Consider the following 23,225-nt stretch of genomic DNA (forward strand, 5'->3'; position numbering starts at 1 on the left):
CTTTTTTTTTTTGGCATCACTAATTGTAACACCCATTTCGGCCCTATTATAGCGAGTGCGCAAATTGCTCTGCAAGCGAAGGGTATCCATTCTATCAACGAAGCAGGTCCTGGGGTCAATGGTATCCACCTTCGACATGGTGTAATATGCTCAGTTACACTCCAGGCCTCTGCAACAATTGATTCTTTCCCTGTGGAACGGGTAGTATCATCTAATACGGTCCCAGAGGATTCTTCTCACTCCAGAGGTTCAGCTCTCTCTCTGGTGGTGGCTACAAAAAAAGGCTCATGTGGACAAGGGTCACCCATTCTGGATTCCAAATTGGGTGCTCCTCACCACGGACACCAGTCTTAGCGGATAGGGTGCAGTGACAGGTCATCATACCTTTCAGGGAAGATGTACAAATCAGGAAAGTCACCTGCTCATAAACATCCTGGAGCTTCGTGCAGTATACAAAGCGCTCATTCTTGCACAGGACCTACTCCAAGGCAGGCCGGTCCAGATCCAGTCTGACAACGCGACCACAGTAGACTATCTCCATCATCAGGAAGGCACGTGAAGTCAGGCAGCTATGAGGAAAGTGGCAAACATTCTCATCTGGGCAGAACTTCATCTTCCGGCTATCTCGGCATTATACATCCCGGGAGTCCTCAACTGGGTTACGGACTTCCTAAGCTGTCAGGACATGCACTCCGGAGAGTGGGTGGGCTCTCCACCCGGGGCTTTTTCAACTCTTAGTGAACAAATGGGGCCTACCAGACGTAGACCTCATGGCGTCACGCCACAACCACAAGGTCCCCAGGTACGGGTTCAGGACGAGAGATCCCTCAGCTGTCTTCGTGGACGCACTGGCAGTGAGGTGCGACTTCAAGCTGGTGTACCTCTTTCCTCCGAATTTCCTTCCTCCCAAGGGTCCTCATGAAATTCAAGCAGGAGGGTGGCACAGTAATACTAGTAGGTTCTGCTTGGCCAAGGCGCCATTGGTTCACCGACCTACGGAATCTATCCATAGACACTCCGTTTCCTCTTCCTCTGTGGCCGTATCTGTTGACGCAGGGTCCCTGCCTGCATCTGGACTTACCTCGTCTGTCTTTGATGGCGTGGCTCTTGAGTCTTCCATCTTAAGAGCCAAAGGTTTCCCCAGCTCTGTGATTCAGACGATGCTTAGGGCATTCCTCTGCCCTCATCTATTACAGAGTTTGGAACTCCTTTTGGTCAATGGTGTTCACACAGAAAGTATGACCATAAGGTTTTTAGGGTTTCCCGGGTACTTGCTTTTCTCCAGGCTGGGTTAGACCCTTTGCCCCACCAGTGGCACTGTGGGATTTGTATTTGGTTCTCAAGGGGTTACAGGCTCCACCATTGAACCTCTGGACTTGGTAGATTTGAAGTGGTTAACAGCAAAGACACTTTTTCTCCTCGCTATCTCCTCTGCCCGCAGTTTCTGATTTGGCAGCAGTCTCTTGTCGCTCCCCCTTTTTGATTTTTCACCAGGATAGATCTGTCCTCCGTACACAGGTGGGTTACCTTCTTAAGGTAGTTTCTCGTTTTCATGTGAATGAAGAGATTGTGGTTCCAGCTTTCCAGTCTTAAGATCTTTCTGTAGATGAAGCCTCCATGGATGTGGTTCGTGCTCTCCGTATCTATGTGGATCGTACAAACTCTTTTAGAAAATCAGACGCTCTTTTTGTGTTATATGGTTTTCACTAATGAGGGTGGCCAGCTAGCAAACAAACTCTGGCTAGATGGCTGCGCATGACTATCTCTCAAGCTTAGACGCAGGCTGATCTCCCTGATCCAAACACTGCGACAGTGCATTCTACTTGGTCTGTGGGACCATCGTGGGCGTTTCAACGTGGTGCCTCTGCTGAACAATTGTGCAATGTGGCCACGTGGTCTTCTGTCCACATATTTCTTAAGGTGTGTACACACGGTACGATTTTTATCGTTCAATGATAAATTGTTCATATCGTTCATTTTTATGCAGCGAATGACCAACAAACGACCAATGATGCGTGTTACCACATGGACGATAACGATATCTATGGTCGTCCGTACATGCAAGCCAACTTAGACAATTTCATCACAATTTGCATGTTAAGAGATGTGGCAGGATGACTTCACTGAAAGATATCTATCATAGATATCTTTCAGTGTGTACACCCAATATCGTTTGTCCTGCACTACCAAAAAGTTCAAGGGAAATCGTTCAGCAATATCGTTGATTGTGCAGATTGTACTGTGTGTACCCAGCTTTTGGTTCTATGCCTTTGACACTTTTGCCTCTCAGGATGCTTTCTTTCGGCGGCGGATTCTCCTTTCTGCTCAGAAGCATTCCCACCCTTAGTGGAACTGCTTTAGGGCTTCCCCATAGTATCCCTGTGGACTCCCTATGGACCCTGAAGAAGAAGAAAATAAGAGTTTTGGTAAACTTGCCTTTTGTTAACTCTTTCTTCGAGGTCCACATGGCACCCACCCTGACACACCTGGCTGCATTGGGTAATTTTTCTTTCGGTCACTGATTCCCTCTTGTGCATGTGTTTCGGGCAACATTATATGCTCATATTCAGTCAAATGCTTCAGAACTCATTGGGCGGCACTTTACAGTGCAGATGGACAATGACCCGAAGCATACTGCAAGCAAGCAAAGAGTTTTTTAAGGCTAAAAAGTGGAATGTTATGCAATGGCCAAGTCAATCCCCTGACCTGAATCCGATTGAGCATGCATTTGCAGTAGAGGCCTGGCAGAGCATCACCAGGGAGGAAACCCAGCGTCTGGTGATGTCTATGCGTTCCAGACTTCAGGCTGTAATTGCCTGCAAAGGATTTGCAACAAAGTTAAAAAGTGAAAGTTAGATTTAGGATTCTTAAGTTTGTCCCATTACTTTTGGCCCCTTAAAAAGTGGGAGGCACATATAGAAACCGTTGTAATTCCTACACCGTTCACCTGATTTGGATGTAATTGCCCTCAAATTAAATCTGAAAGTCTGCAGTTAAAACACATCTTGTTTGTTTCATTTCAAAGCCATTGTGGTGGTGAATAGAGGCCAAAATATGAAAATTCTGTCAATGTCCCAATATTTATGCACCTGACTGTACATAAATTAGTTTCAGTAGCAAATCAGAAATACATGTGTGATATACACAGTTCAACATACAAATTTAATTGTAAGCAATTACCAACATTAATTGTGGCTGCAATTCCAATACACTATCATAAGAACCGTAGGTGGGAGCCCTATAACTCTTATTTTTAATTAAATACACATTTTAGTTTTTTTGTAACCTTTTTTGTGGCTTACACTAATCATAATGGCAACATCATTTGGGGACTGTGTGGGAAGCTTTTTACTACATTGCTCAGCTGGTGTCTTGTAATACCATTTGCTGGTGGTGATCTCATCCTATACTATATAATGGTATCTAAAATTGTCACCTGTAAATTCAGTCCCCATATACCAGGGCTAAAGGTGGTCTCTATTAAATATTGACATACATTCTCAATGGTTTTTATTTCTGCAACACTTGTGACAGTGTGTCACAAGTAAAGTTCAATATTAATATAAATATTTTTGTTCTTTTGCCTTCGCACTGTTTTTCTTAAGTTTATAACTGTGCAAAATCAAAATGGCATTATTATTATTTCATATGTTTTTACACAAAAAAAATAGAATGCGACATGTTACGAAGTGGCATAAATTAGTTGTTTAAATAGAGGAGTATTGTTAGTTGATGTAAGCTCACCGCCTTCTATCCACTTGTTGTAGCTATAATGACTAAATATCACTGTTTGCATAGACCTACATAAAATTAGCTTGTTTGTAGTCTAATATTTGTTTACCTTCTCCTTTGATCCAGGCCACCAGCATGGAAGAGCTCATATGGGAGCAGTACACTGTGACCTTGCAAAAGGTGAGCACTGAAAGCTGTTTTTGGATTCATTTCAAAATACCAGGGGCATGAATGCACATTTCTGGTATTTTGTGATACAATTGAATACTTTGCCTTTGGCTAGTGAAATATTCGCTTGCTGCTGTACAGTATATACTGTACTGTACAGTAGATCTGATGACCAAACATGTCATTACGAAGATGCTTGTGGTCGATTTTTCTTTCTCTTTCTGATGCTGGCAGAATAGCAGTGACTGCCGTACCAAAAAATATTCTTAGGGGTCAATCCAATTAGAGGCGATGGTCTCGCCCCCGCGAGTAAGTGCAGCTGTATGCCGTGCTTACTGTACCTCCGGACTTGCACATTTCTGTTTGTAGCGCCATAGGGCTACAGTCAAAAATGTGTGAGTCTGGGTTGAGATCGCACCACAAGGGGGGCAAATTGCTGTGCTGTTGCCGGTGTTTCTATACCGTTCCAATGACAATTCATCCCCTTCGCTCCTAATTTGATGGACCCCTTAATGGTGGGTTTAGTTAGAAAGTTTGGACCTTCCTGAATAGTGCCTCCTGTCATTGGACATGATTATATTGTTTTATTTTTCTGTTCCCTAGAGGTAATAATGATATAATAAGCAAGAAAGTGTGTGTACAGCCAGAGTTTTGGATCTAACTCCACCATGCTATGGTGGTGTAGTTTGACCAGGATTAGATTTTTGCCTAGGTTTAAACTTTGTCAGGGCCACACACTGTCACACAATCGCTAAAAACGGAGACACACTTAAATTACACAGGTTCCAGGGCTGGCTCCAATGGAAATTGGCTGTCTGCCAAAACCCTGATGACTCATGCAAGTTCATATTAAATCCAGAGCCTCTGTGTTTGCATGAAAGGGCGTAACCAGGGGAAGGGGGCATGACCTAATCACGCTCCCTTAGAAATATATAAAAAAATATTTTTTGCAGTGCCCCTGGGGAGGGGGTGCTTTGAGCCCCTTAGCCCGGCGCAAATCCAGGGGGTGCACGATCAGTGTGATCGCTCTCCCCCCCCACAGGCAGAGGAGACTGCTGCCTCCCATTTCAGCCCAGCACACAGCAGCCTGTGCTGAGATACTGACAGGTAAGAGGGAGGAGGGGGGCATCAGACCCGGCCCCTCCAACAGGCCCGGGCCTAGATAATTAGTACCCGCTCCAACCCCCCCTCTCGGCGCCTCTGGACCTAACTAAAACTTTGTGGGCCACATAGCAAGATCCTCAAAGGGCCCCCCCCCAGAGGTAAAAAAAAAGTATACATTTGTCCCCACAGAGAGTCCACAAATTTATGCCACACAGAGTTTATTCAGATTATGCCACACAGAGCCCATTCAGGTTATGCCACACAGTAGTACCCCTTATACACATTATGCTATGAAGTAGTAGTGGCCCTTACACATCATATGACACAGTCATGCCCTTTACAGATTATGCCACATAGTAGTAGTTCCTCATATAACACATTCCACACAGTAGTAGTGCCCCTTACACATTATACCCCCCCCCAGCAACTTACCTCCACATGTTCCCCTAGCAGCCTCTCACCTCCCCCTGAGTGCTGTCAGCTACCAGCAAGTATGGATTTGCGGCCATGCCGCCAGCTAATTACAGCTGGCGCACTGGCAGGCAGCGCCAGACATGGACAGACAGAATCTGTGCAATTTGAATATGGAGCCAAACGGAGCTCGCGGACAGGCAGCCAATCAGGAGCCGACACTTCTGATTGGCTGGCAGTCCGCAAGCTCTGATTGCCTCACGACCGGTGACGTTGTCTCTCCATGACTGCCTGCCAGTGTGCCAGCTGGCAGGCCGACACTAAATTAACTTTGCTGACACCCGGGCCCTCCTTGACGGCCCTGACTGGACCGGCCCACCGTGTGTGTGTGTGTGTGTGTGTGTGTGTGTGTGTGTGTGTGTGTGTGGCTGGGTGCAGGTGTGCGGCAGGCCACAGAGGCAGCTTGGGCACCATAGCAACTGCACCCCTTGCACCCACAGTAGTTATGCCACTGTTTGCATGCATGTTGGCAAACAGTGGGGTTCTTTTCTGGATCAACGTAATGGGGTTATAGGCAGGACAATGTGAATAAATAAAGGCTGCAGGTGTACAACTGCAGAACATGCTGATTTTTTAGAGTGCATTTGGGTGTCTAGGAGCAGTGCACATGGTGGAGGGATACGTGTTTAACTTGCAGTTATTACACTGGCACACAACCCCTTTTCAATAGAGTTGTCAGTGGGCACTCTGGCATTTACTTTCTCTTCTCTCATTGATTATTCACATGTGTTTCTTTGATAAACCTACTACATATAGTTGCAAGTATTGAATGTGCAGATCAAGTCCAATCACAAAGGGGTTCATGTACATGAGTGATTTTTTTATTTTCTTTCTCCAAAATATGTTTGCAGTCTCTTTTACTTGTTGTCCGCTTTGTAACCGGTGTGGATTTCAGTTTTTCTTTTTTTTTGTAAAGGAAAGGAGCAGAATTTCGGCTAATTAATAATGCAATAGATTTAAAAATAAATAAATAGAAATTTTAGAAAAGGTGATTGAGGATTCCATTTTTGTTTTGGCTTGAGCACAGCCAAGTTACCAGAATTATACCATTGATACACCAGGGGTACAATCCTACCTTACATGAGAGCATTACACACAGTGTGATTGGTAACCTGCGACTTCATGCTGACTGTAATGAGGATAATGGCATGGTTTCTTCCCTCTTTAATAGGAAGATTTCTTAGTAAAAATAAAGTGAGGATTATATTAACTCTGAGGGAGGTACACATAAACTATAAATGTTAATGATTGTTCTGCTGCTGCTAAAAAAAAGTGTCTGCTTATTACTGGTATTCCTGTCAGTTTCCACAGTTTTATAAGCCAATAAAATATTCTGTGTTTTCAATGTCTGCTTTACAGGATAGCAAAAAGGGCTTTGGCATTGCAGTGTCTGGTGGAAAAGATAACCCACACTTTGATAATGGTGAACCATCTATTGTCATTTCTGATGTGCTCCCTGGTGGTCCAGCTGATGGATACTTACAGTGAGTACTTTTAAAGAAAGACTTTACAAATTATATTTATGTGATAGAGAGTGGAATATGAAAAAAAATGCTGCCTGAAAGTAATTCATTGTTGTAATAGGCATTATAGCCCCTCACAAATGTGGATACAGTTTGCTTTAAAAAATCAATACCTTCACCGATTGTCCGCTGTAAGTAGTTGGTAATATAAACACGGTGTAAATATGGATGCTTCATACAGAAACCTGTTTAATGACACAATCTTCCTGGAGCCACAAATCATTATAGTCAGCTGTTAATATTCCAGAGCTCTAACATTCATTAATGTCTCCCAAATCTCCCATCTTCTGCATGTTATTTTATCTAGAGTTTTCAAGAATAAAATTAATTGGTGATTTGACTGTAGTCAAATATATTTCTCTCATGGAATGTTTTATGCTCATTTTTTTTATATAGAGAGAATGATCGCGTGGTCATGGTTAATGGAACACCTATGGATAATGTGCACCATTCCTTTGCTGTGCAACAATTAAGAAAGTGCGGAAAAACTGCTGTAATTGTAAGTACACAAAGTCCTTCTGTTTTTGTATGATCATGGTGCTATTTGGAGGTGGTCTTCCAACTAAAATGTTTTCACACTGGAAAAACAAAAACCACACAACACTGAGCTAATCACATTGGCAATTCTTTCAGTTTTTTTGCAAGCTCAGTTATTCATTGCATTGAATGAATATGACTTGTGATACTTCAGTAAATTGTGGAAATGATTCAGTAAGTTGAAATGTCAAAACTTTTCACTAATTGTACAAAATAAAGCAATGCAAAGTGAACAAAACCTGTAAAATTTAAATTTACCAGCGACAATCGTAAGCGTTTTGAAGCAAACCTGTTTTAAAGCATACAAGAAATTGTACGTTGTAGGATGCAGAAGTATCAACAGCTATTAAATTATTTATATTGCACATTCATATCCAGCACTTTAAAGAGAATATCTAATCATTACATCAGTCCATGCTCCAGTGGAGCTTACAATCTATATAACGCATGTAGAACACTAAGCTTAATTTTGTCAGAAGCCAATTAACCAACCGGGAATGTCTTTGGGGGACAATTACATTGTTTGAGAGAATTTGCTCCTGTCTAAAGTGGCCTGGAGCTAATTCAAATGTTTGCATGAGCAGCACCGCTCTGGTTTCTCCCACCGCTTTAAGCGGCATTGTACGTGCTATATGCAGTGCGCGGTGCAGTTAAGGTGCGTTCGGCTCACATGACCAGCCCCGCAGATTTCTGCTCTCACTTCAGGATGGTGCAAGCAGAAATCCGCAACAACTGCAGCCTCGGAATTGGTCGCCCAACACAATTGAATTAGCTCCCGGCCACTTTAGATGGGAGCTAATTATCTCAAACAATTGGATCGCCCTCTTAGCTTGTGAGATGCAAATGTAGCACCTAGAGAAAACCCAAGCAGACCCAGGCAGAAAATGCAAACTCCACACAGAAAGAATTCTTTAACCCCAGCACTGTAAGATTGCAGTGTTAACTTGAAACTTCAGGAATGAGAGTACTGTGGGAAATAATTATTTTTACTTTGGGGAAAGTAATTTCTGTGCCCTTAAAAAGCAAGTAAATCCACTTTCTTGCACTGAAATGGCATTTCCTGTTACTTGATACATTTTCAATGACCTGTTCTTTCACCCTTCCTCGCCATTTCTGTGGTGTAGAACTGGAAAATACACTATTCAGTGCTTAATATAGTTCTGTGAAAAAATAAAATATTACCTCACTAGTTCATCACACATACTTAAGCACCTCATGCATCTTTAAGTATAAAAATGTGATCTGATACAGAGAGAACTGACAAGGCAGTCATATGAGCTACTCTGACATCGCTGCCCCACGAATCAACCAATTCACACTGTGCACTTCTCTCTCTCGGTCTGCTGTGCTGTCTTCTTCATGGCTACACGCTGCAGGCATTACAAAAAAAGTTACAATAAAGATGTATCCTGATGTTTTTGAAGCTTCCAATTGGTCATCTCGTGGTGATAGATTATCTTTCATATTTGTGGATCTTTTATGAAAACTTTTATTTTATTCTTTATCCGCTAGGGGGCACAGGGATGACACTGGGAATGGCCTGGAGAGGAGATTCTGGGCATCAAATAGTTAATGAAATTACCCACAAGCCCAGGCTCCTGTTCTCTATATCCCGCCCCCAACCACAGGCCATCAGTATGAGTTTGGTGTTGGCAGGAGCTGAGCACCAGTTTATGGAGGGGCTGCTTTAGGTGATTCGCCGCTGTTTATTTTATTTATTTAATTACTTTTTACAACGAGTGGGCAGTGTTAAAGCATCCTGTGGGATGCCCACACTTGTTGCTCCAGCGCTGGGAGCCACAGGTTCGTGGTTTTTACCGCTGGAGCAGGAGACCTCTGGCAGTGCTGGCAGCGGGGGCTCCCGGTCTTCCGTGATTCCCACTAGACCACCAGGGATGTAATATGGATCAGGGGGCTGCTTAATAGCAGCAGCGGCCATGTTCCCTGGGGTTATTCCAGACATGGAAAGGCGGGCGCTTACCTGTTAGCCCCTCCCCCAACCCTGGTGCGAGCTTTCCCTCCGTGGCTGGTAAGCCCCAGGCAGATTCTCCCTTCTCTCCTCCTCCTAAACACTGAGCTGCCATTTGACCTCATTGACTTTCTCAGCGTTGGAGAGAGAAGCTGGGCTCCAGTCTCCTCTCATAGCCTGCTCCCAGCAGCTGCACTAGATAAACTGCTCCTTCCTGCTAATTTAGGCTGGTTTGTTGAGCTTCATTAGCCCACATTTCTGCATTGAGTGATCTGTGTGTGTGTAAGTAAGTGTACTTTTACCTGTGTCTCTGTATCTGCTGTGGTTACTGGTCACTGGGGAAACATCCCTTGCAGGGGTGAGTACAGCTTATATATATATTTATTTACTCTAATATATTTTATACTGACACTGCCTAAAGACCCTTTTTGCTTGACATACCCTCATGTGTGGGAATTTCTCAAGACTCTTAGGATGTCCAGAAATAAAACTACCAAGGAGGTAGGCGCTACAGTATTGCGCACTTGTAAGAAGTGTCTTAATCTCATTTCTCCTCAGGATCCGGAGCACGATGGCCTGTGTGTCAGTTGCTTTGGGGCTCTACAACAGGTGACTTCGCCCATGGATTCCAGCCAAGAACCGGCTTGGGTGTCAAGACTAACTCAAGTAATGTCAGTTTGTAGACTACATGACAGTTCCAGTGCCATCTTTAGCTGTGCCACAGCTTCCCATGGCGGAGCCAACCTGGATGCAGACTTTTGCACAGTCAGTTCACGGGTTGGCTCAGGTGTCCCTGTCCTTTTCAACAGATACAAGATAAGGATAGGGCTCCTAGACGTAGGCTTGCTCCATGTGAATACTACACTCTGTTATCAGGTGGAGGCTCAAATTCAGAGGTGTCTTCAGATGGCAAGGCAAGTGATTCCATTAACTCCGATGTTGAGAAGTCTCGAATTTCCATCTTCAGCACAGCTAGAAGACCTCATTGCGGAGGCGTGGACTCGCCCTAGTAGGCGCTTTCAGGTTTCCAAGCATATTGCTACCTTTTACCCTCTCCCAGCAGCGAATAGAGCAAAGTGGAAGTCTCCTACCCCACTACTCGTCTTATTAGGTCTTCCAACCTGCCAAATACTAACACTGCATCCCTTAAAGATCCTACGGATAGGAAACTGGAAAAATCTTTAAAGTCCATTTATGTTAATGCAGGTGCTCTGGCTTGTCCAGCCCTTGCATCTGCTTGGGTGACTAAAGCTGTCGGCCACTGGGCAGACGCTTTGGAGGTAGGGCTTACCTCTGGCACACACAGAGGACACCTGGTCTTCTTGGTTGAGCATGTTAGATAGGCAGCTTGTTATCTCTCCGAAGCAGCCATAGATTCAGGAATTTTGACTTCTAAAATTTCGGCTTCTGCAATTGCAGCCAGAAGAGCACTCTGGCTGCGCACCTGGTAGGCGGACATGGAATCCAAAAAGGCCCTGGAAGCCCTTCACTATTCGGTTGACGTTGTGTTTGGTCCGGAATTGGACAAAATAGTGACCAAGTTAGAAGCCTCTAAGGTTGCTTTCTTACAGTCAGTCGCCTCTCAGAGACCTAGGACATATGTCTATCGTTCCTTCGTCCGCAGGGCAAAGCCAGAGGTCAATCATTTCCTAGAAGTTGGGGTTCGGCTCCTAATAGCTCCAACCCAGAGGTAAGCAGTCCTGGTCCACTAGATGTCCGGCTGCCAAGCCAGCAGACAAGCCTGCTGCATGATGGGGCCGGCCTCCTTCCAGGGGATCTCTGATTGGGAAAGCCAGCTTCGCTTTTCGGCAGTGTGGATGCAGACCACGACATACGCTTGGGTCAGAGACATCATGTCTCAGGGCTGCGCTCTCACTTTTCGCCAGCGTCCGCCTTCCCGGTTCTTTTCCACTGGCCTTCCTACACAGCCAGAAGAGGCAGAATGGACTGTGGGGCTTCTGCAGAACAGCTCTGTAAGGCAGCCACATGGTCGTCTGCTCATACAGTCATCTGGTTTTATTCTTTCGATACTTTTGTGTCCTCGGACGTTGCCTTTGGGCGTTCTGTGCTCACTGCAGCTCAGGAGCGTCCCCACCCAAAGGGGACAACTTTGGGACATCCCAGTGTCAGCCCTGTGCCCCCTAGTGAGTATTTTGACGGTCTATATGTGGACTGGAGTGCCCCAGGAAAAACTGCTGTATGAAACAGCCCCATGCTTTTTGGCTAGGGAAATTGCAAGTTAGTAAAAGTGGGATGTTAGGCGGTGGTGCAACTTAACCTTTATATAACATAAATTGTTAATTCTGGTCATAGCAAAGCTACCAGATCATACATAGCTCATATTTGAAATTGAGATTTGCCAGGATATTTGGAATAACTTTAATCCATCAGTATTTTACTTTATTTTCCCCTTTCGTTTGTGAAACAGGTAGTGAAAAGGCCTTGTAAAGTTCAGATTACAGCATTGAGGCGTTCCCCCACTCCTGAGCCTGAACCTAGAGCTTTTGACATGGAGGATGATGGACATTTTGACCGCAGAAGTGCATACAGTGGTTACAGTGAAAGTTGGCAAAGTGGTAATGGTCGTCGCAGCAGAGAATCCAGCCCAGACAGAAGCTATAGTAGAGACCAAGAAAGAGGTCGCTCGTATGAGCGGGAGCCAGATTATGTCCGTGAGAGAAGTAGAGAACATAATCTAGATGATGATCATGGACACAGAAAAGAACGTATTAGAGATAGAAGTGCCGGGCGGGATTTGAGCGAGGAACGCAAGCATAGGAGAGATCGGGGAAGAAGTGTGGACAGGGAGGAATCATTTGAACATAGCTACAGTGGAGACCTTAGCCCAGATCGAATAAGTAACCGAAGATCCCAACCCGATTTCAGGAATGAGAAAGAATTACTTAGCCGCAGTCGTGAAAGACTTCAGTCCCACAGCCCCTCCCCTGAACCATACAGAAGTCCTGCACGAAAGGGTCAAGAAAAACCCATTAGTGTGCTTCTCAGCAAAAAGAAACAAAATGAAGGTAAGACTGTAGGTCAAAATATACCCAATGTACAAGTGTTCAGCATGTTAGTGCATTTTTATGCTATATATATATATATATGTGTGTGTGTGTGTATGTATGTATGTATATATATATATATATATATATATATATATATATATATATATATATAATGTATGTATATACTTTTTAATCGGCCCCTGTACACATAAATGAAATAATGAGGGAATAGCTCACACCTGTCCATGAAATAACTTTTGAGTTGATAGTCCCATTACTTTTGGTCCCTTAAAAAGTGGGAGGCACATATTGAAACTGTTGTAATTCCTACACTGTTTACCCTCAAATAAAATCTGAAAGTCTGCAGTTAAATCACATCTTGTTTGTTTCATTTCAAAGCCATTGTGGTGGTGAATAAAGGCCAAAATATGAAAATTCTGTCAATGTCCCAATATTTATGGACCTGACTGTATGTGTGTGTGTGTGTGTGTATGTATATATGTATGTATGTATATATATATATGTATATATATATATATATATATATATATATGTATATATATATATATATATATATATATATATATATACAGACAAGCACAAAGAAGTCGGTAGTTAAATGGCCCGTAACCGACGGCAAACCAGGTTCTATTGACGAAGTCCCAGTAGTGACGGAACGCGTTGGTCTTGGCATACATTTTACAGTGGACGCGGTGACATCACACACTGGTCCCGGGGTTTGGAGATTCTGCCGGTTATCTGTGTGGCAGTGCAATATTACCAGGTACAAGAGGAGTGGATGCTGTTGGTCGTGGAAACGCCGGCTCTACCTTGGTGGCTGAGTTTTGATGCTGTATGTTTGTGAGCTTTTTATTATAGTAAAGTGTGTTTATTTATTACTCACGTGTGTGCTCTTCTACTATTTTTTTTATTTTTAGTAAAATTTGTTTTAATTTTGATATTGCTAGTTTGCTACATAATTTTTCCATGTGTCTGTCTATATTCCCACGGGCGGGACCGTCTCCTACTGTCTCCTCCTTGTAATTATGTAATTTTCTGTTATTTATTATATAACTATATTAATCTGGCAATTTACTAGTTTGTAACTGTCTAATGTACGAGTACTTGTGTTTCTTGCTGTTACTCTCCCTAATATATAGTGCAATGGACGTCATGGTGCCATATAAATAAATTATCTGGATTTTTTTTTTTTTTAATGATTCTTAATTTTAAATGTAATATTAAAAAAATAAAAATAAAATAAACATGTTTGACAATATACTCTATTGGACGTTTACTTATATGTATATGTATGGATATATTTGGTAAATCCTATTACTGCAATGACAATACATACAGATAAGTAACTCTTCATATGTTTAATTTCTGTCAGAATATGGTTTGCGACTTGGTAGCCAAATTTTTATCAAAGAAATGACAGATACTGGATTAGCTATCAGAGATGGCATCTTGAATGAAGGAGACATTGTCCTTAAAGTGAGTTTTTCTTTTATATATGTTTTTTGTTTCAAGTAACCTTGATGAAATGGGACTGTATTTTCAGTGTGTTAGAACTTGCGAGAAAATAGATTTATATTTAAGGTCATTTTAGAAAAAATTCGTTTTTCGATATTATCAATCCGGATTTGTTTGTAGGTGTAAACATGGCCTACACTCTGACAGAGCCTTACCCTTCTGTACCTAAAGTTACAGAAAACAAAACATCCATATATCTTAGTAAATTAAGATATTATTGTCTTAAATTTTCTAATTAAATTCTTATACTTTAATGACTAAACATTGCATTAAAAAGCATGAAAGTATTGAGTGAACATGACACACAATGAAATAAATTGTTAAATAAAAAAAATTTTGCTGACCACTATGTCACTCATGCTTGTGCAGTAAGAGTTTGAACTAGCATCTTTCATTATCTGTAGTTGCTATAAACTGATTTATTTTATTTTATTAAAGCATGGGGTGCGGGATGTTTTTGATATTTGTACAGGTGTCCTGGAAATATTTTAATTTGCAATATGTCCATGAGAATAACATATTTGCTATGGTTGTTTTCCATCTTTAGGCCTTTTGCACTGCTCACATTTAGGACTTTATATACATTCCTATTCTCTATGAATCCATTGCTTATTTACATTGTCCTGTGGTTTACAGTATGCCCTAATTTATGTTTTGTTTATTGCCAATTCAAAGGACTTTAGGATCGTACAATTATGAACCAGTAATGTTGCTGTTTTCCTTTGGTAGCCACGTTATTGTAGACTGTTTTTCTGCTACAGATCAATGGCACTGTCACAGAAAATATATCTCTAACTGATGCCCGGAAACTAATTGAGAAATCAAGAGGGAAACTGCAATTGGTGGTACAGAGAGATGCTAGGCAAACCCTTATTAATATACCTTCTGTGCATGATAGTGACTCCGACATAGGAGGTGAGTTGTTCATTGGTTTAGCAGAAATATATCTTTTGTGATAATCTTCAGTGAAAGCATCACAGCCAGGGGCATAACTAGGTATCTGAAGGCCCCATAGCAAAGGTTTTTAAGGGCCCCTATGTACCACCCAATTATGAAAAATGTATATAACACATGTAACTTTGAGAAGGAAGATAGGCCTCCCTCAGCTCTGTGTCCCATAGCAGCTGCACCCCTTGCACCTATGGTAGTTACGTCCATGATCACAGCTTATTTGCTAGTTTATATTATTATGTATATTAATGAGCAAATCATATTTACTTTTGGCTCAGAATGGAGACGTCATACCAGTAAGTGACCTCCGCATATAAAATATACATTACATCCAGGAACGAGATGTATCAAGCCTTTACTGTAGCTTCTAAAAATGAAAAGTGATGGTTGCTCATAGCAACTAATCAGATTATGTCTATCATTTCTCTATTGCATTCTAAAGAATGGTAGACATAATCTGATCGGTTGCTACTAACACCTCCACTTGTCTGTTTTCGAAACTTTATTTAATCTACCCCTAGAAGAGAGACAAAGTGGAGAGGTTGCCCAAAGCACTAATCCGCTACTGTAATTTATCTAGCGCAGTCTTTGAAATGACAATTAGAAGCTGATTGGTTGCTTTGTACAACTACTACTCTCTCCAAGGCTTAATTAATCTCCCCTGAGGTAAGTCTACACGGAACTGCCAAAGAGGGTGGTCTTGGTCAATCTGCTTACAAAAAGGAGAGTTATGGTAAACTTACCTTTGTTAACTCTTTCTTTGGAGTCCATAGACAATGGTGTGTAGGTGGTGTATAGGAGGACCGGACACCAAACAGGTAAGCTTTTGATATCCCAGGATGCTCCGGTCCTTCCCCCCCCCCCCCCTATACCCCACCCACAGCCTGAGGCAATCCGTTTTGTCAACAAGCCCAAGGCAGGAGCAGGATAGGAGAGAAGGAAGACTGGTACACAGAAAAATCACACTTTCACACAACAGAGAAGGAAACCGGTGACCAAAAGAAGAAACCCATAAAAGCTAGGAGCGTCACTGTGGGTGCCCTGTGGACCCTATGGACTTCGAAGAAAGCGAGTTAACAAGGTTTAGACTGCCATAAATCTCCTTTTCTTCTTCAGGGTCCATAGGGTACCACAGGGAGATAATGGGGATGTCCCAAAGCAGTTGTTCAAGGGTGGAGACGCTCCTGAGCTGAGAGGAGAATCCAGCATTCCAAATGAAGCATCCTGAGAGGCAAATGTATCAACGGCATAGAACCTAAGAAAGGTGTGGACAGAAGACCACATGGCTGCCTTGCACGTTTGTTCGGCAGACGCGCCACGGCGGGCTGCCCACGAGGGACCCACAGAGCGAGTAGAATGAGCAGAGACATTAGCCGGCACAGGAAGACCAGCCTGTGAGATAGTCATGTGAAGCCATCTGGCCAGAGTCTGTTTATTAGCTGGCCAGCCCTTCTTAAGAAATCCATATAGGGAAAAGAGCTAATCCGTTTTCTGATGGAATTCGTATGTTCCACGTAGATCCTCCAAGCACCTACCACATCCAATGAGGCCTCATCTGCCGAAAGGTCTGGTGATAGGAAGAATGGAACTCCAATTTTCTCATTAAGATGGAAACGAGAGACCACCTTGGGAAGGAAGCCAGGGTGAGTACGAAGAACAGTCCTGTCCTGATGAAAGATCAGAAATGGGGAGCGACAGGAAAGCTTTCCTAAATCCGACACCTTAAGGGCAGACGCGATACCCAGAAGAAAAAGAGTCTTTGCAGTGAGCCATTTCACGTCTACTGATTCCAGGGGTTCAAACAGATGGGCCTGGAGTACCACTGACAAATCCCACGGAGCCACTGGAGGGACAAAGGGGGACACCCTGAAGGAAGGTGTGAACATCCGGTAGTGGAGTAATTCTGCGCTTGAACCGGATGGACAGAGCAGAGACATGCAGTTTCAGAGAGGCCAGTTGGTGTCCGAGATCCAATCCAGCTTGAAGAAAGGCAAGAATTCTAGAAACCCGAAAAAGCCTGAGGGTCAAAGCTTCTGGCAGCACACCTCTGGAAGTATGAATGCCACACCCTGTGATAGATCCGGGTGAAGGCCTGCTTACGCGCTCTAAGCATGGCCTGGACCACAGAGCGAGAAAACCCCTTTGGACCTGTCTCAAGAGCCACTCTGTCCAAGACAGACTGGCCAGGTCCGGATGTAGACAGGAACCCCGAGACAATAGGTCCTGTCATTGAGGAAGTTGGAGAGGAGCGTCTATGGAGAGACTTTGAAGATCAGAGTACCAATGGCGCCTGAGCCAAGCTGGAGCTACAAACAGGACCACTTCACTGACAAGGCGTCCACGAAGGCTGCTTCGGGGTCCCTTGTCCTGGACCCATACCTTGGAAGCTTGTGGTTGTGTCGTGAGGCCATGAGGTCCACGTCCAGTAGACCCTATTTGTCCACAAGGAGATGAAAGACTTCTGGGTATAGAGACCACTCCCCAGTGTGCACGTTGTGATGGCTGAGGAAATCCACTTCCCAATTGAGAATCCCTGGGATGAATACTGCGGAGAGGGCTGTGAGATGGTGTTCGGCCCATGTGAGAATGCGCAACATTTCTGCCATTGCTGACCGACTTCGAGTGCATCCCTGGTGAGTGAGGTAGGCCACCGCCATGGCACTGTCAGACTGTACTTGTACTGGTCTGCCCTAAAGAATATCCTGAGCCAGAGTGAGGGCTCTGTAGATAGCTCGGAGTTCTAGGACATTGATTGGTAACATCGCCTTGGCTGATGTCAAGTGTCCTTGGAAGGAGTGCTGGCTGGTCACTGCACCCCACCCCTGGAGGATTGCATCCGTGGTGAGGAGTACCATTCCAGGATCCAAAAGTGGTGACCTTTGTTTAAGTGGGATGTCTGTAACCACCAGGAGAGGGACAGGCGAACTGCCGAAGAGAGGACCATCATCTGGGATCTGATCAGATTGGGCAGCCCATTCCACCTGGAGAGGATTAGTTGTTGTAGGGGCCTGGAGTTGAACTGAGCAAACTCCACTATGTCGAAAGTGGACACCGTGGACCCCAAGGTCTGCATTGCTGAGTGAATTGACACTCGGCGACTGTGGAGTAACCTGTGCACTTGGTCCTGCAGTGTGGAGATCTTGTCTGCTGTCAGGAAAATTCTCTGAGCCTGAGTATCCAGAAGAGCTGCCAGATCTACCATCCTGTGTAAAAGGGGTCAGGGAAGACTTTTTACAGTTGATGAACCAACCATGCCTGTAGAATGGCAATGGTTACCTGAAGATGGTGGTGAATGACCTCTGGAGAGCGTGCTAAGAGCAAGAGGTCGTCCAAGTATGGGAGTAGCCTGATTCCCTGATGACACTGATGAGGTGCCATAACTGCCATGATTTTGTTAATGACCCGCGGAGATGTAGAAAGTCCAAAGGGAGTGCCTGATATTGGAAATGTTGCTGTAGGACAGCAAACAGGAGATACCGATTATGGGAGGGCGCTATAGGTACATGTAGATAAGCGTCCTAAATGTCCAGAGATTCCATAAAGTCCCCAGGTTCCATAGCTAGGACAATAGAGTGGAGGGTTTCCATACGAAACCTGGGCACCATGATAAACTTGTTCAGAGACTTGAGGTTGAGGATAGGCCGATGAGACCCATTGGGCTTCTGAACCAAGAAAAGGGTGGAATAATAACCGTTCCCACGCTGTGACAATGAGACTGGAATTATTACCCACGCATGCAGCAAGGACTGAATGGCCTTCTGGAGGAGCAGGGCTTTGCTCGGGTCTGATGGAGGGCCTGTGTTAAAGAACTGCTGGGGGTGACGTCTCAGGAATGAAAGGGCTTACCCGTGTGAGACCACTTCTTGTACCCAGACGTCTGTTGGGGTCTGATGTCAGAATTGGGTGAACTGAAGAAGTTGGCCTCCCACTCTGGGGTCCCCCAGGAGGAGGCCCGTCCTGTCAGGCTGATTGTTTGTTCTCAGATTTAGCAGCTGAACGTCTGGTGGCCCAGGCCTGCTTGGTCCTGGGCTTGTAGGGCTTTGTGGATGCCGACTGCCAAGGACTTTAGCTTTTCCCTGGGGACGAAAAGGTCCTAAAGGATGACATAGGAGGCCTAGATGCTGAGGGCAGAAAAGCCATCTTAGAAGCCGTTAAGGTAGCCACAATCTTGTCCAACTCTGGGCCAAACAGGACCTCCCCGGTGTAAGGCAGTGATTCCAAGGCCTTCTTAGGCCTTGGAAGGCCATGTTGGCCTTCCATGAATGAAGCAAATGATACGGTGGGCTCCTACTGACGTGGCAGATGCCTTGGAAGCCAGGAGACCAGTATCCAAAGCCGCTTCTCCCAAATAGGAGGCTGCATCTCTGATGTGGGAGGTATAGGACAGCTGTTCCCGGGAGGCATCAGAGGGAAATGTCGTCTAGAGCATCTGCCCAGCTCTCAATGGCATTTGCCACCCAGAGTGGCCATTGCTGGACGAGCAATAGTTCCTGTAAGAGAATACACAGATTTGAGGCAAGCTTCAATCTTCCTATCCGTCGTGTCCTTTAGGGAGGATGCTGCATGGATAGGTAAAGTAGAGCTTTTAACTAGACATGTCACATGGGAATCTACTGCTGGGGAGCTTCATATTTAGCTCACTCAGCTGCTGGAATAGGGTAAAAAAAAAACAGGCGTTTTGGGGGCTGAAACCTTTTTCTTGGCGTATTCTATGCTTCGCTCATGAGCTCAGAAAGCTGATCAAAGTGAGGAAATTCCGGTAAAACCACTTTCTGTCTCTTAAAAATTGGCTGTTGTGTTTTAGGAGAGAGCTTAGTATCTTCTATCTGAATAATTGATTTGACAGCCTGCACTAGTGCAGATACATTCACTTTAGACTGAGGCTCCTCCTCCCCTGAGGGGTACTCCGTGAGAGAGAGATCTGCGTCTTCTGCCTCCCCAGATGACACCTCAGAATTAGTAGTTTTACTGGATAGGCATCTCTCACTTTGCAACAATTGCTGATAAGCTGTAGTAGTGGCCGCTGGACTCTGCTCTGAAGGCCTGATTCAGCAAGGGACGCAATTGCGTATGAGCACGCAATTGGTCGATTCATTCACATGGCGCATGAACTGAGTACACAGAGGCTACACAGACGAGTGACTGAGTGATTGACAGGAAGTGCCGTTTATGGGTGGTGACGGGGGGGGGGGGCCGTGCGAACGCTGGTGTGCCAGTGTGTTTCAATGCCGCTGCATGGGTGTGCATAAATTAGCCACTGCGATACCAGACGCCTCATAGCGTGCGGATAAGTTAGCAATTCCTGAGTGAGCTCTGGGCTTCCTTAACTCTGCAGCTGGGTCTGATGTTACTCAATGTTACCGATTGTTTCGCTATGTTGGGCAAGTGAACGGATGTGAGTAAGGGGAAGTGGGCATCCTAATGTCATGCTGCGTCCGCAATGCGAATGCAAACTTATCAATAGCACCGCTGATACAGGTATTGGCAAAGCACTTGCGTGCATATAAGCAGAATAGCATGCCTTGCTGAATCAGACCCTGAGGTAGAAAGCAGGTCTACCCATGGAGGAGGCATAAGGAGGTACAGGTATTGCCTGTATCTGTTGTGGCAACCCCATAGGAGGAATTACTGCTGGGGCTGCTAGGTGGTCGGCAATTGTAGCTAACACCAGTGAGAAGGAAGCCCAGGAGGGGTTCCTGAGCAGGGGCTGGAGGAGCTGGTTGGCCCCTTTTTATTTTCAAAATTGCAATTTTTTTTGTTTTTGGATCAATAAAAGTGTGTTATTTTGCTATATGTTGAGGCATCGGGTAGGCCAGGGCTGAGGCACAGTGGGGTGGTGGAACAACAAAGCTTTAAACTTTATCCCTGTATTCTCACACCACCTTTCCATCCCATTTTTTTCTCTTTCACATCCAAAGCGAATAAAGAGGTTGCCATGGATCTGTTTGCTCCATTTTTGTCCACTTAAAATGTAGTTTACTAAGTAAGTGACAGTTTTGGAATAATATCGGTCTTTTATTTGGTCTACATCTTTAATATTTCTAGCTTACTTACACTATGGTGAACATGTTGTACCTGCATATATAAGGCTCAGATTAGAAAGCATTTACTGCAATTGTTTTGGGAAATTTTCCAATACAGTTTAGAAAAAGAAATCAAATGTTGGGTTGCTATGTGTACAGGGACCTTTTATGTAGTTACTTTGGCAGCAGTTGTTTTTTTTTTCTGATAAAGAACAATAAAGTGAAAACAAACCTGTCAGTAGATGCTACAGTTGCTTTTTTCCTTTTTTGCCACAAATTACAAAAATGCAATTTTTTTTATTAAAGCATCTTTTGGGAATGTGTTTTGTTGATTGTTTTTATGTATATTACCTTAAAACATGCTGTAACTTATAATTAACAGATATATCAGAGATCGAGTCCAATCGTTCCTACTCTCCTCAAGAGGACAGGAGATCAAAGCACTCAGACTCCCATTCCTCCAATGAAAAGCTGAAAGAACAGCCAATGTGAGAACCTTATTAATACAATTACATGACACTATAGCAGTAATAGGAGAAATTACGAATTGGCAGGCAGTATGATTGGGTTTTGTAATGAAGTTGCTGTAACAATGTAAGCTTTTGTCATCCTAACTTTCTTAAAAAGGAAGCAAATAGTGCTGCATGAATACATAATTGTGATTATTCTTATCCTTGCTTTCAGCACTAAAGAGGATCCACCCAACAGACTTGCTAAGATGGGAGCCATGCCCACTCCTTTTAAAGTGATGAATCCAGCTGAAATACCGGCTCCCGTTGCAGTAAGCCCAGGGATTCCAGTGACCAGCACAGACTCAGTTTATTTAGAGGAAGCTCCAGGTCAGCAACTAAATATGTTTGTATTTTCTAGGTTTATACTTCACCTTTCACACATATTTAACTTGGCTTTTATATTAGCCAGATTCATTCATTTTATAATAATTGTTTTTAAATTGTTTATTGATCTTAGCTCTATATATTTACACATTTAAAAAAAAAAAAAAAAAGCCCCATTGCTTCAAGGGATCAACCCACATATAATACCGGTCCTGAGAATGGTGATGGTCACTATAGATATTTGACATGTCGACATCCTGTCCTTTTTAACATTCTGAATGTTAATATGTCATTCCCAGTGACCCAAGGAATTTTATATACACATTTTAGGTGTGGGTATTATGGGCAATTGATAGTGTCCATCAATTTTTTATATATACATTTTATGCACATTTTTTGCAATTTACACAAGAACATATTAATTGATTTACTGCCAGATGTTTGGAGCATTAAGGGTTTTAGGTTCTTAGAATCTTGTTACACTGATTAATTTATACACTTTGCACTTTAAATAGTTATTTAGTTGAACCACAGGGTCTGTTTCTACTTACACTAATTATACAAGCTCATTTGGCGCTCTACATTTTATTATATATGTGTGTGTGTGTAGGTATATATGTATATCTATCGTTTCTCAGGCAAATTCTCTGATTTAGACACCTGGGGAACTGGGATTTTGTGAACAAATATTTCTGTGTCTCATTCGAAGTCTGTGGCTATATAAATTTCTGTTTTTTAATCCATACAGTAGAAAAGCCTTTAACAACTCCTAAGGTGTTTCTGGAACCAAATTCAGAAGATGTGGAGATCTATGGGTATGTATATAGAAACAATTGTGTTATTTCATGAGAAGTGCTGTAACATGAAACGCTGTTTCATGGTTTCATATTTTTACTGTTACATCAGTATTTAAAGTAATAATACAAAACTCCACTCCATGATAAAATAATACATTCAGGAGCTTCTGAGGACTGTTAACACTCATAGTATACTCCCTTACAAAGCTATAATACTTTCCATAAATGAAAAAACATTGCCTAGAGCAGTGGTTCCCAAACCGGGTGCTGCAAGGCACTTACAGGGGTGCCGTGAGTTGGTGTTCCGTACCAAATCAAATTATTTATGGTCAATGTGATTGGTAAAACCAGAGCTGGTGGCTGCCAATCATAAAATTATTGACAAACAGAAGTGCATCCTTGTCCACAACTATAAAACTAAACCTAAGGATGATATGTAAGCACAAAATTACTTTTAGTTCTAAATATAAAGCTTTGGCCTAGGGGTGCTGTGAAAAAAAATGCTGATACTCTAGGGTGCAGTGATTCAACAAGTTTGGGAATTATTATTATTATTATCATTATCGTTTA

General features: G+C 43.4%; 1 protein-coding gene across 3 annotated transcripts in view; it reads left to right on the top strand.

Moving 5' to 3' along the window:
- The window catches only part of TJP2 (tight junction protein 2), a 217,085-nt gene that overhangs the window by 99,348 nt on the left and 94,512 nt on the right, over positions 1–23,225 (top strand). For all 3 annotated transcript variants that reach the window (XM_088476614.1, XM_088476612.1, XM_088476613.1), the window contains 9 exons: positions 3,859–3,912; positions 6,835–6,959; positions 7,395–7,497; positions 11,933–12,530; positions 13,906–14,009; positions 14,810–14,963; positions 21,405–21,510; positions 21,707–21,861; positions 22,607–22,673. In XM_088476614.1, the coding sequence (XP_088332740.1) occupies positions 3,868–3,912; positions 6,835–6,959; positions 7,395–7,497; positions 11,933–12,530; positions 13,906–14,009; positions 14,810–14,963; positions 21,405–21,510; positions 21,707–21,861; positions 22,607–22,673 (1,457 nt within the window). In that variant the 5' untranslated portion in view covers positions 3,859–3,867. The remainder of the gene's footprint in view (positions 1–3,858; positions 3,913–6,834; positions 6,960–7,394; positions 7,498–11,932; positions 12,531–13,905; positions 14,010–14,809; positions 14,964–21,404; positions 21,511–21,706; positions 21,862–22,606; positions 22,674–23,225) is intronic.

The sequence above is a fragment of the Taudactylus pleione genome, unplaced genomic scaffold (assembly GCF_031769625.1).
Source record: "Taudactylus pleione unplaced genomic scaffold, aTauple2 ptg000190l, whole genome shotgun sequence".
NCBI lineage: Eukaryota > Metazoa > Chordata > Amphibia > Anura > Myobatrachidae > Taudactylus > Taudactylus pleione.